General features: G+C 33.5%; 6 protein-coding genes across 6 annotated transcripts in view; 5 read left to right on the top strand and 1 right to left on the bottom strand.

The window, feature by feature from the left end:
• LOC108558083 (thioredoxin-related transmembrane protein 2 homolog) overlaps positions 1-419 on the top strand; it is a 1,508-nt gene extending 1,089 nt beyond the window's left edge. Inside the window, 1 exon segment of the mRNA XM_017914887.1 lies at positions 1-419. This exon segment is cut by the window's left edge and continues 4 nt beyond it. Coding sequence (XP_017770376.1) covers positions 1-151 — 151 coding nt within the window. The 3' untranslated portion in view covers positions 152-419.
• Positions 420-1,382: 963 nt separating this feature from the next.
• On the top strand, positions 1,383-2,598 carry LOC108558082 (protein deglycase DJ-1-like). The gene is made up of 3 exons (XM_017914886.1): positions 1,383-1,504; positions 1,586-1,814; positions 2,239-2,598. Exons 1-3 carry the CDS (start codon positions 1,418-1,420, stop codon positions 2,484-2,486), a joined length of 564 nt encoding a protein of 187 aa, XP_017770375.1. The 5' UTR covers positions 1,383-1,417; the 3' UTR covers positions 2,487-2,598.
• Positions 2,599-2,752: 154 nt separating this feature from the next.
• Positions 2,753-3,511, top strand: LOC108558080 (protein deglycase DJ-1-like). The gene is made up of 2 exons (XM_017914885.1): positions 2,753-2,911; positions 2,965-3,511. Exons 1-2 carry the CDS (start codon positions 2,753-2,755, stop codon positions 3,442-3,444), a joined length of 639 nt encoding a protein of 212 aa, XP_017770374.1. The 3' UTR covers positions 3,445-3,511.
• Positions 3,512-3,660: 149 nt separating this feature from the next.
• On the top strand, positions 3,661-4,938 carry LOC108558077 (vacuolar protein sorting-associated protein 29). The gene is made up of 4 exons (XM_017914882.1): positions 3,661-3,931; positions 3,988-4,179; positions 4,237-4,472; positions 4,530-4,938. Exons 1-4 carry the CDS (start codon positions 3,923-3,925, stop codon positions 4,645-4,647), a joined length of 555 nt encoding a protein of 184 aa, XP_017770371.1. The 5' UTR covers positions 3,661-3,922; the 3' UTR covers positions 4,648-4,938.
• A 371-nt stretch (positions 4,939-5,309) lies between these two features.
• Positions 5,310-10,694, top strand: LOC108558075 (sarcoplasmic calcium-binding protein). The gene is made up of 5 exons (XM_017914879.1): positions 5,310-5,708; positions 8,078-8,215; positions 9,785-9,952; positions 10,012-10,152; positions 10,218-10,694. The coding sequence occupies exons 1-5, from the start codon at positions 5,601-5,603 to the stop codon at positions 10,446-10,448; spliced, it is 786 nt and encodes a 261-aa protein (XP_017770368.1). The 5' UTR covers positions 5,310-5,600; the 3' UTR covers positions 10,449-10,694.
• An 8-nt stretch (positions 10,695-10,702) lies between these two features.
• LOC108558074 (nuclear pore complex protein Nup88) lies at positions 10,703-12,602 on the bottom strand (the record flags this gene model as incomplete). Its single annotated transcript, XM_017914878.1, is given in 8 exon segments — positions 10,703-10,925; positions 10,989-11,074; positions 11,135-11,294; positions 11,354-11,580; positions 11,641-11,754; positions 11,817-12,061; positions 12,121-12,358; positions 12,413-12,602. Coding segments are annotated over 8 exon segments (1,327 nt in total), but the record flags the coding sequence as incomplete, so codon positions are not given.
• Between the last annotated feature and the right edge of the window lie 133 nt (positions 12,603-12,735).

Raw genomic sequence — 12,735 nt, 5'->3', positions numbered from 1 at the left:
GCTGCGTCGACCCACGGTCGACTCCAAATCGAAGTTGATCAAATTCATCTTCACCATGGAGAACGTCGTCACCGCTTTCGATTTGAGCAATCTGCACGAGACTTGCAAGAAGGCTCTGCGCAACAAAAGTCAACATTCGAAGAGCGATTGAGTGATCTCTTCGTATCTAGTTGTAATTTGAGACACTTGTTTATAAGCTATCTAATTTATTTACGCCTGCTCGCCGTGTTGTTGTTGTTGGTCTCTTTGTGTTTTCTTGTAAAACGAGCGGTCCTGTTTTAATTTTGTTATTTATCATTTAGTGTGTATTGTTATAGATACAAGATTGTTTTATTTTTAACTTTTAAGTATGAACGAGCTGAATTTACTTAGCTGCGATGTACCAAAATCCAATACAATTAAAGTTTTATTTCACACCATACAAACTCCTGTTTTTTTTTCAACATTCATCCACATCTAAATAATTTATAAGGATCCATACATATGGTTAAAATTTCCAATTAAATTTAGTAAACAAGAAACATTAGCAATCTATTAATAATAACTATTTTTTTTACGTCTTAATAATATGCAGTTTCTCAATAACAAAGTCAAATTAGTTTTTCAGTAAAATCATCGTAAATTTTGTGTTTTATTTCACAATTATACAATTATTTAGTATAAAATTTGCAACTAACAAATTCCAAATTTCCGAAATTTACACATCTAAATAATTTATAAGAACCCATAGATTTGGTTAAAATTTCCAATTAAATTTAGTAAACAAGAAACATTAGCAATCTATTAATAATAACTAATTTTTTTACGTCTTAATAATATGCAGTTTCTCAATAACAAAGTCAAATTAGTTTTTCAGTAAAATCATCGTACATTTTGTGTTTTATTTCACAATTTTTCAATTATTTAGTATACAATTTGCAACTAACAAATTCCAAATTTCCGAAATTTTAACTAATAACAATTTTTATTGAAATAAACTGCAAAGAAAAAATAATGAAATTATTACGTAAAACCACAAAATAAATGTTTAATCAAACTACTTGGTATTCGGCAGACGGAAAACAATAAAATTATTCCTTCACTATAGTGGGAATCCCCCACAGAAACTCCGGTTTCCTGCTACGGTTTTTCGCAACAAAAACAACAAACATAAAAGTGCACAAATTACCGGGAAATATTTACACAATATGCGTTTCTATTTGTTTTGAATTGCACCTAATTCGCACAGGAGTCACCTTGCCGATGAATCACGGCAAATTTCCGTTCGCTTCGTGCACAAGGAAATGCGATTGTGGTTCTCCCCAAGCCCCGGTCCATCAACTTATCGCCACACCGCAATCACTTGCATTTTACTATAAATACTCATAGGCAGACGCTGTTTGATTCAGTTTAAACTTTTGTGTGTGTTTTAAAGAAGATGGCTAAGCGCGCTTTGGTACTGCTCTACCCTCAAAACGAGGAGAATGAGATCGCTATTCCTGTCGCTATTCTTCGTCGCGGCGGGGTAAGATTTCTTTAATTTCCATTAAATTTCTTCCATTTTTTTCACCATTTTTTTAAAAATAATTGTTTTATTCTTCTTAAGGTTGAGGTCACTATCGCTGGTCCAAGCAAGGAACCGGTCGTTGGATCCAGAGGGATGCTGACCGTTCCAGAAGCAGCGCTTTGCGACGCCATGAAGAAAGGTCCTTACGACGTTGTCTTGTTGGCTGGTGGTAGGTACGGCTGGCAATCGCTTTCTGCAGACAAAGACGTGGGTACCGTCCTCAGAGAGCAGGAGAAGGCCGGAAGGCTGATCGCTGCAATTTGCACTTGTAAGTATTAAATATTAATCGCTCTTAAAATTAGCGATTTGGGGAAACTCTTCAGCAAATGTATAATTTCTAGTTATTGAAAAAAAAAAGAAGATTTAGGAAAAATTTACTTCCAAATTTCAATTTTTGGATTATATACAGTAATAATAAATCTTTGTTTCCATAGTAATTAAGTTGTTATGAAAAAATTGATTATGTGCAATAGAAAAATAATTTCGTTTCCATAGTAATTAGTTTAAAATTCTTGAGAAACTCTTCAGGACTTAAGTTTACTTAAAATAATATACTTATTTAAGAAAAAAAAAACATATACTTCAGAGTTGTTCAAAAACTAATGATATTTAAAGAATATTGAAAATTAGAATTTTGCATCTTCTGTAATGTTAAAATTAAAACTAATGAGATTTTCTTGTAATAATTTTAGCGCCGATCGCAATGAAGGCTCACGGAATCATGTTCGGAAGACGTTTGACCTCTTATCCGACGGCGGAGTCGATGGTTCGCGAAGGAGACAAATACATCTACAAGCACGATGACGTCGTCGTCGATGGTAACTTGATCACCAGCAAGGGAAACTACACGACTTTCCACTTCGGTCTGAGAGTGTTGGAATACATCACCGACAGTGCCACAACCGCTGAAGTCGCAACGGAAATGTTGGTGGCCCACTGAAAACTGCAAAGTCTAACATAAACTCGCCTATTAACCATTAACGCATCATTAAAATATAATAATCCTTGAATGTTCGAAACATAAATTGAATAAAATCAAATTTTTTACTTATTTTGTATTGGGAAAAAAACCTCGTGAGCCTTTCTTTATTTAGATTTAGAATGAAATATATAGACGATATTTGTATTTGAAAAGTTGGATGGGATTTAGAAAAAGAAATTAAATTTTTGAATTTGAATTAAGTGATGCCAACATTTAAAGTCGCCATGAGTTTGTTGTCATCATTTGTGTTGAGATCTCGGTCGTCTTTGGTGAGATTTTCGCAAATATCCAGAGATATGAGTAAGTCAGCTTTGGTTTATTTGGCGCCTGGGGCTGAGGAAATGGAGCTGGTCATCGCCGTCGACGTGCTGAGACGCGGAGGAGTAAGTCGTGAAAAATGTTTATAATCGGAGCTAATTTCTCGTATAATTTGAAGGTCAATGTGACAGTGGCAGGATTGCCGGATAAGAACTGCGTGAAATGCAGCCGCGGCGTCCTTATCAACCCGGACACCGGCATCGAGCAAGCCATGTCTTTGGCGCCTTTCGACGCTTTGGTCCTTCCCGGAGGATTGGCTGGTTCGCAGGCTTTGGCGGAATCCCAGGAGGTTGGGAAGATGCTGAAGGAACAGGAGCAGGCGGGTCGCATCATCGGAGCGATCTGCGCCGCACCGACCGCACTCAAAGCGCACGGCATCGGCGTCGGCAAGAACCTGACCTCCTATCCTTCAGTAGAAAACAGCCTGATCGAAGGTGCTGCCTACAACTACAAGCAGGACAACGTTGTAGTTGATGGCACTTTGATCACGAGCAGAGGTCCAGGGACTGCCTACAATTTCGCTTTGACGCTGGTCGAGCAGCTGGTTGGAAAGGAGAAGGCTCAAGAAGTTGCTAAAGCAATGCTCATCGAGTATTAAAGTAATAGTTGTAGAAATAAATTCAAAATTTGAATCGCATTAGTTCAAATACACATTTGAACTCACATTAAATACTTTTATTAATACACACAACCGAATTCAAATTATTAACTTATTTGTAATAGAATCAATGAAAAGTTAAATTTAATTCAATTCAATCAATAATTTGAATTATATTAGTAAACAAGTAAACATTTATATTATGTTCAATTGAACTACTGTCAACGTGATAGATGAAACTTCACTTTGTTCTTTGGAACTAATTCATTTTTCCTTTCGGAATTATTTGTTGTTTCCTCAGAAAAACCTTCTACTTTATTTATTTATGTAATACAATTGAATTTATGGATAATTATACTGAAAATATCGTTATTTTCCTTGATCGTTTCTTCAATTGACAACTCGCAAAAACAAAACACCCACTAATTGACTGTCAAGTGAAGGTTGCATTTAATTCAACAATTCAGGCATAAAACAAATGAAAATGGTAAATATTCTTAAAGGGCTTCCGTTGCTCCAATTATAAACTTCTTCGTTTTGCAGTTGGTTCTCGTTTTGGGTGATTTGCACATTCCGCACAGATGCAGCAGTTTACCAGCCAAGTTCAAGAAGCTGCTGGTGCCTGGCAGGATCCAGCACATACTGTGCACAGGAAACCTATGTACCAAAGACTCCTATGATTATTTGAAAACTCTGGCTAGTGATGTGCACGTGGTTCGGGGTGATTTTGATGATGTACAGATTGAAGTGATAGAAGTGTTACATTCATTGAAATAAATTGATTTGTTTTAGAATTTGAATTATCCAGAGCAGAAGGTTGTGACTGTCGGACAATTCAGAATAGGGCTGTCACATGGGCATCAGGTTGTGCCATGGGGTGATCCTGAGTCATTAGCTTTGATCCAGAGGCAACTCGATGTGGATATTTTAATTTCTGGTCACACTCATCGGTTCGAAGCTTATGAGCTGGACAACAAGTTCTATATTAATCCGGGGAGTGCAACTGGAGCTTACAACGCTCTCGACAAGTTTGTTTTCGTTAACGTTTCACTAATTAAATTTCTTAATAATTCTGCTCGTTTCAGCACTGTAACTCCATCCTTTGTGTTGATGGACATTCAAAACACAACTGTTGTGACGTACGTTTACCAATTGGTTGGGGATGATGTCAAAGTGGAGAGGATAGAATACAAGAAAAACTAAAATTTGCAATGTTGTTGTTTTATATTGAAGAAAGGAAAGAAGAGAGGAAGAAACTGTCTGTTTTTTTTAAATGTTTACATTTGTTACAGAAAACATTATATGTTATAAAAAGAAAACGTAAAGTCTTAGGTATATAATAAGGTCAATCCAAACATTTTTATTTCACATTTAAACATCTGATTCAAGAGGAAATAATGATTATGTATATAATGGTGAATTATTTATAGGTGATGATGTGTTCTATATTGTATAATTCATTACAAAAGCAAATAAAATTGAAGCATAAACGAATTTAATTCCCAATTTCCTAAAATTAACTCAAATTAGTCAAATTATTTCATTGTAAAATCATGTTTCCTAAATGTTCGAAGTTTTCAGTTGCTTTTGTTTAGTTTTAATTGAAATTTACTGAAAAATGTCGAAACGTGATTGAAAACATTAAAATCCAATTTGAAACAATTCTAATTAAGCAAGTTCTTGTAGATTTTTTGATTTTTTACATTATTTTGTTGCAAAAGTTGATTTTTATAATATTTACAAAAAAAAGGTATAAAATTGCAGAAGATATTTGGAATGTATTCGTTTAGAAATAATGGATTTTTGTATCATTTTTCTTTGAAATTGTTGTGACAATATTATTATATCTTCGAGGAGATTGCGAAAGGTGATGCTGTATGTACGTGAGCTTTAACATTTATCAAAATAAGAGACGTGTTTTGAGGATCATCGTCGTATTGATAAACCGTCCTATTTGAGGTCAATTTAAGGTCGTTTCTCTGGTCGGAGGACTTAAGCCGTGCGTGTATCAGACGAAGAGGAGTGGAAGATTGGAGAAGGCAGACACGATAACTGGAAGTGCATCGGCCGCAAAGGCTCAACAAGTCGTCGGATCGTTGCGCAGCCAGCACTGAATACACCAGAACCAGTACTTCGTGATCAGTGTTAAAGCAAAGATGTTCTCTTCATTTCTACGCAGAGGGGTGTCCGCGGCCTTCGGAGGGATTAGGACCAAAGAGTCGGCAGCTGTTGAGTGTCTCCTGAAGACCAACAAACAATTTTCGGTAAAGAATAATCTAAAGTAAAGACAATTTCTCAATCTCGCGTCTATAAGCGAGGTGAACAAACTTTGCGTTTACCTTGGACGAGTAATTACTGTGTGCATTTTATTCGTGCGGGCGTATAAATAGAACGCGCATAACTGCACCAAACAAAAGCCATGCTTGCATCTACTTAAATTAAGTCACATATCATACTTAAACTAACGACAATCACAAGAAATGATCATAAAATTAAATCATTTTAACAGCCTTTCGTGTACACTTTATAAAGATCATAATATTAGGAAATAAAAACGTGGTTTTATCCAATATTTGGATTCGATAAGAATGAAACATGAACCACTTTATAAAATGGATTGTAGTTTACAATTTTGAATGATAACCGTTACCACAAATACTTTCAATTAATGAATCTAATTTTTTTTTCCACTTAATCCTTTAATTAATCCAAATAACTTAAGTAAATTTAGAAAAATTGATTGCGTTGGTTGACTGAAAGTGAAATTGCGACAGGTTTTTGAGCGTTGTTTTCGTTTAAATGAAAGTAAAAGGTTTTAAAAAGAAATTGATTTGAATCATGAAATTGTAAATATTATAGATTATTGTTGTCTAATTACATAAACTGTTTTTATTAAATAACTCAAAGTTTAATCCTGTTTACGAAGATATTAATACTACTTTCACTTAGTTTGGACTCAATTTGTGGGGATCGTTTCTTAATATGAAGTTTCCTAATATTGTTTCTTGATTAAATTTACTATTTTCTCGTGCATTCTTCGCGCAAATAGGCTTTGTTTATGATGTTACGTGCCGATCGGTGTGACCTAAATTTCTCGCTGTTTATCTACACATTTATTAGCGAAATTACGCTTTCCTTCCGACCATTTCATCCATTCTAAAGAGACGAGAATACATCTAGTGTTTATCGCAAGATTAAAGCAGAAGAATTTTCTATATTTTTGATTATTTACAATTTCAGATTTTACATTTACCAACAACTTTTTTTAGCAAAACTAAAACACTCTTTTTTTTATATTCATAATTTCAATTTTTTGACAATAAATTATATAAAAACTATGCATGTCTCAATTATACAATTAAAATTGTTATATTCTCTATAATTTTAGCTTTAATTTGCATATTTATATATCATGAGCTATTCGTAGTTTTCGAGAAATATTCTAAACTAAAACACTCTTTTTTTCATATTCTAATTTCAATTTTTGACAATAAATTATATAAAAACTATGCATGTCTCAATTATACAATTAAATTGTTATATTCTCTATAATTTTAGCTTTAATTTGCATATTTATATATCATAGAGCTATTCGTAGTTTTCGAGAAATATTCTAAACTAAAACACTCTTTTTTTCATATTCTTAATCAATTCAAATTTTTGACAATAAATTATATAAAAACTATGCATGTCTCAATTATACAATTAAAATTGTTTAATTCTCTATAGTTTTAGCTTTAATTTGCATATTTACAAATCATTGAGCTATTCGTAGTTTTCGAGAAATATTCTAAACTAAAACACTCTTTTTTTCACATTCATAATTTCAATTTTTGACTTTAAATTATATAAAAACTATGCATGTCTCAACTGTACAATTAAAATTGTTTAATTCTCTATAGTTTTAGCTTTAATTTGCATATTTACAAATCATTGAGCTATTCGTAGTTTTCGATAAATATTCTAAACTAAAACACTCTTTTTTTCACATTCATAATTTCAATTTTTGACTTTAAATTATATAAAAAATTGTTCAATTCTCTATAAATTTCTCGCTGTTTATCTACACATTTATTAGCGAAATTACGCTTTCCTTCCGACGATTTCATCCATTCTAAAGAGACAAGAATACATCTAGTGTTTATCGCACGATTAGAGCAGAAGAATTTTCTATATATTTTTGATTATTTACAATTTCAGATTTTACATTTACCAACAACTTTTTTTTAGCTACTTTAGTTTGGATTTTGAGGTTTTCTCTTCTGAAATCTATTGAAATTGTTTCTCAATGTGAATTGTTACATTCGTGTTTACCGCATGGTGAGAATCCATCTAATTTCGTCGGCCCAAAGTACAAAAAAATAATTTCTACCCCCTTGAAGATATTACATTTTCTATATTTTAGATTCTTTTGAGGAATTTGAAGAAGTTTTTGTTACTTGTTTTGTCTGATTTGCTATTATTTATTTATGTTTTTCGTGAGTTAACGCACGTTTCGATAATATGTCTCCTCTTGCGATAGTCGCGTTCGGACAACAAACAATCTACGATAAGCGTAATCACATTCGTGCTGTCCTTCATATTCTCTCAATTTTATTTTTTCTCTAATGATTGTTCTTTCTCGATTTTGTAGACCGTCTGCAAATGCACCGCTTCTGCAGCCCACGTCGATCTTCAAGCAGTCCGAGGTTACGCGAAACACGCGAAAACCGAACAGAAGTATGAGGATTTCTCTTCGTCCGATAGCGACTTGGAGGTTCTGGGTCACAGGGTAAGCAAAATGTTGAACTGTTATCCAATCTTTGTTTTGTTTATTTATTTTTTTTACAAAGTCTTTCTTAATAGTAGATATGTAAAATTCTACTTAATTTTTGACAAGGAAATATGTATGTCACAATTATTATATTCAATTGTTATATTCTCTATAGTTTTAGCTTTAATTTGCATATTTATATATCATAGAGCTATTCGTGGTTTTCGAGAAATATTCTAAACTAAAACACTCTTTTTTTATATTCATAATTTCAATATTTGACAATAAATTATATAAAAACTATGCATGTCTTAATTATACAATTATAATTGTTATATTCTCTATAATTTTAGCTTTAATTTGCATATTTATATATCATAGAGCTACTCGTAGTTTTCGAGAAATATTCTAAACTAAAACACTATTTTTTCATATTCTCAATCTCATTTTTTGACAATAAATTATATAAAAGCTATGCATGTCTCAATTATACAATTAAAATTGTTTAATTCTCTATAGTTTTAGCTTTATTTTGCATATTTATAAATCATTGAGCTATTTGTAGTTTTCGAGAAATATTCTAAACTGAAACACTGTTTTTTCACATTCATAATTTCAATTTTTGACAATAAATTATATAAAAACTATGCATGTCTCAATTATACAATTACAATTGTTATATAGTCTATAATTTTAGCTTTAATTTGCATATTTATATATCATAGAGCTATTCGTAGAAGTCGATAAATATTCTAAACTAAAAAACTCTTTTTTTTTTCAAATTCTTAATTTCAATTTTTAACAATAAATTATATAAAAACTATACATGTCTCAATTGTACAATAAAAATCATTATATTCTCTATAGTTTTAGCTTTAATTTGCATATTTATATATCATAGAGCTATTCGTAGTTTTCGAGAAATATTCTAAACTTAAACACTCTTTTTTTCATATTCTTAATCTCAATTTTTGACAATAAATTATATAAAAACTATGCATGTCTCAATTGTACAATAAAAATCATTATATTCTCTATAATTTTAGCTTTAATTTGCATATTTATATATCATAGAGCTAGTGGTAGTTGTCGAGAAATATTCTAAACTAAAACACTCTTTTTCATATTCATATTCTTTTTCATAAAAACTATGCATGTCTCAATTATACAATTAAAATTGTTTAATTCTCTATAGTTTTAGCTTTAATTTACATATTTATAAATCATTGAGCTATTCGTAGTTTTCGAGAAATATTATAAACTAAAACACTCTTTTTCATATTCATAATTTCAATTTTTGACGATAAATTATATAAAAACTATGCATGTCCCAATTGTACAATTAAAATTGATTAATTTTATATAGTTTTAGCTTTAATTTGTATATTGACAAATCATTGAGCTATTCGCAGTTTTCGAGAAATGTTCAAAACTAAAACACTCTTTTTTTCATATTCTTAATCTCAATTTTTGACAATAAATTATATAAAAACTATGCATGTCTCAATTATACAATTAAAATTGTTTAATTCTCTTTCAAATACTTCAAGTATAATCATTTAATTTATAATTACATAAAAATTTCAGGGAGAATCGCAGTTTTGGCGCAGAAAGATGCGCACTTTCCACGGAATTCTGGACGTGAACAAGGACGGAGTCATCTCCTACGATGACTTCCAACTGCTTGCAGACAGATTCGTAAACTTGGGACATCTCAGCGAGAAGCACACCAAGGAATTCAGAAAAGTCATCAAAGTAAAAACCATATGAAAATCCTTTATATATTGTTAAGAAATTGTTATATTTTTGTTTAGAATATATGGGAAGCACAATGGGGCGAAATAACACCGTACAATCTGGTCACAGTCGAACAATACCTCGACGATATGCATCACGTCTTGAACGATAAAAGCAGGATCAAGAAGGCCCACGCCTTTTTACCCTACCTTTTCAAAGTAAGTAAAAAAAAACAAATCTTTTGCTTTCATATTGTTATTTATTTGTTTACTAATTTTCGTAGGCTGTGGATAAGGACAGCTCCGGTGAGATTTCCGTGGAAGAATTCAAGTTGTTCTTCAATAGTTTAGGTCTGAAGGAGACGGATGCATCCGTAGCTTTCTTATCCATCGACGGTAACTGCGACGGACGCATCAGCATCAAAGAGTTCGTGAATCACGGACGCGATTTCTTCTTGACCGAAGACGAGGAGAGGATCAGCAAGTACTTTTGGGGACCGCTCGTCGATCACTGAAGCTCACGCTCTTAAAGCATCGAAAGTTGAATTCGGGATCAAAGGAGAAAACATGTATATTCTATTTTTAAATATTACATTAAGTTTTTTTTTTTAAATGTACACTTTTATATTTAGTTTTTAATTCTTTGTGATTAGAGGAGAAAAAAAAAACGCTATTTTTTTTTCACTCATTACCATAACGCCTTAAAGGAGTGCTAATTTTTGGATTGTAGCAATTGTTGTAATAAAGAAAAAAAAAACTTATTCTTGGACATTTTTATTTAAAAAAATCGATTCATTCTTCAAACATTGTTAACAGATTTCACATCACATTCATGGGAAGAAAACTATATAACTTAAAATACGAGGAATACAAAAAAAAAGTAATAACAAATTAAGATTACATAAAAATGATAATACATATATAATTAAACGATGCTCAATTCGCGTTTTCTCTCGTTGATCTCCTTGACCATCTCCGCAATTTTATTTGTCCTGAAAATAACAAATTGTAATTAGGTAAGTCTTGAAATTAAATTTTCTTTGGAAGTAACTTACATATCCTGGAGGTTGCTTTTGATCATGTTCGTCTGCGACGATCCAATTCCGTACTCCTTCTTGTTGTCCATCTCCCAATTGTGCATCTGCAAAAGGTGTTAAATAGTAATCATTGTTATTTATAAATATAATTGGATAAAACTTACCCTGTCCTCCTGGTATTTGCATTTGTTCCTCAACTTCTCGATGGCTCCTCTGTATTTCTCGATGCGCTTCTCGTACTCCTTCAAATCCCCCATGTATTTCTTCTCGGCGTTGGACGGCTCCACCTGCCTCTTCGAGATCATGAGAAGCATCTTCTGGCATCTAGATTATTGTCAATTTTTATATTACTCAATCAATTCGAAGATCTCTCAATAGCTTACCTTTGAATCATCTCTTCCTGTTTCTCCTTCAGATCCTCGTATTTCTCCGCTAAATGCTCGGCCTTTCCCTGCAGCGACTGCTTCTCGCCCATCATCCTATCGATTTCGGACGTCTGGAAGTCCTTCAGCATACGCAAAGCCTTCACGCGCTTTTCGATCTCTTCGCGTGCCTTGTCGTGGTGCTTGAAATGTTCATCCCTGAAGACCTGAGACGCCCTCTGCAACAACTGCAACAAAAAATCACAAAGATCAAATAATAATTCGAGTTATTTAGATGAAATAAATACCTCGTAACATTCTTGCTGAGTCTGCTTACTTCCAGTGGACACTTTCAGAATGGGCTGCGTGCTGGACTGCTTCAGAATCCTCTGGATTTGCGCATCAAAAGGATTGAGCAACATCTAAAAAAAAAGATAAACGAAATATAATGATCCGAAGAGTTAAAGCGTTCGATGTAGATTACATTTTTCAATGGTGAATTCATGTTCTCCATGTCTTCCTCGTCGGAATCCTGCTGCGGCAGGATCATGGTGAGGATCGCAACGGAAACCAACTGTCCGTTAGCGAGAAGAGCCAAGAAACTGTGCGGATCGTGGTAAATGGAAAACCCGAGCACCGGATTTTTCTTCTCCGAAGTTGAAGTCTTCGTGCAAAGCAGATACTCAGCGCTGCTGGTTTCTTCCACCAAATCATGAAGAACATCATCATCTGCAAATTTACCATACAATTAATTCCTTCTTGTATTTAAAGATTAATCATATTGTTACCGTTATCCACATTGAGGAACTTGTGCAAGATGTCTATGCAGGGTATGGAAATCGAATGCACGCCAGTTTCGTGCGTTGCAAAGTAGTTGCCAAGTTTCGAGTAATCGCGGTGAAGGTAAATTGGACAGTTGTACTCGACGTCCAGGTGAGTCGTGCCTAAACCCAGCTCCAATTCGACAGTTTCTAAGAGGCACAGAGTCTTTTCCGGATTGTGCATGTAGGAAGGAACGTCTTCACTCTAAATACGACAAAATTAATTAACTTTTAATTGATTTCTTTTAGGAGATATTACCAAGACTTTTTTCTCGCCGTAATCGTATTGGCATGGGAGGACGAGCACGTGGTAGATGCGACCCTTGCAGCTGCCGATGCAAAGAACCGGCGGAGTGCTCGGAAGGCAGAGGAGAGAGCACAGATCCGAAGTGTACTTTCCATCTGGGTGAGGGCTGATTATGTGTGGTCCTTTCAAACCGGGATGACATCTATAGAAAGAAAGTTTAGTATTTAGTGGAAGAAAGCAACATTTTTTTATATGTCTATTCGTCCTGGACACACCGGGGATTTGCAGGAACGGCGCTTTATCAAAGAGCAAGTGGAGGACCGCAAGACAACTTT

This window comes from Nicrophorus vespilloides, unplaced genomic scaffold (genome assembly GCF_001412225.1).
Source record: "Nicrophorus vespilloides isolate i.1.1-1 unplaced genomic scaffold, Nicve_v1.0, whole genome shotgun sequence".
Classification (NCBI taxonomy): domain Eukaryota; kingdom Metazoa; phylum Arthropoda; class Insecta; order Coleoptera; family Silphidae; genus Nicrophorus; species Nicrophorus vespilloides.
The sequence above is the reverse complement of the archived record's forward strand: the minus strand, read 5'-3'. Positions and strand labels throughout refer to the sequence as shown.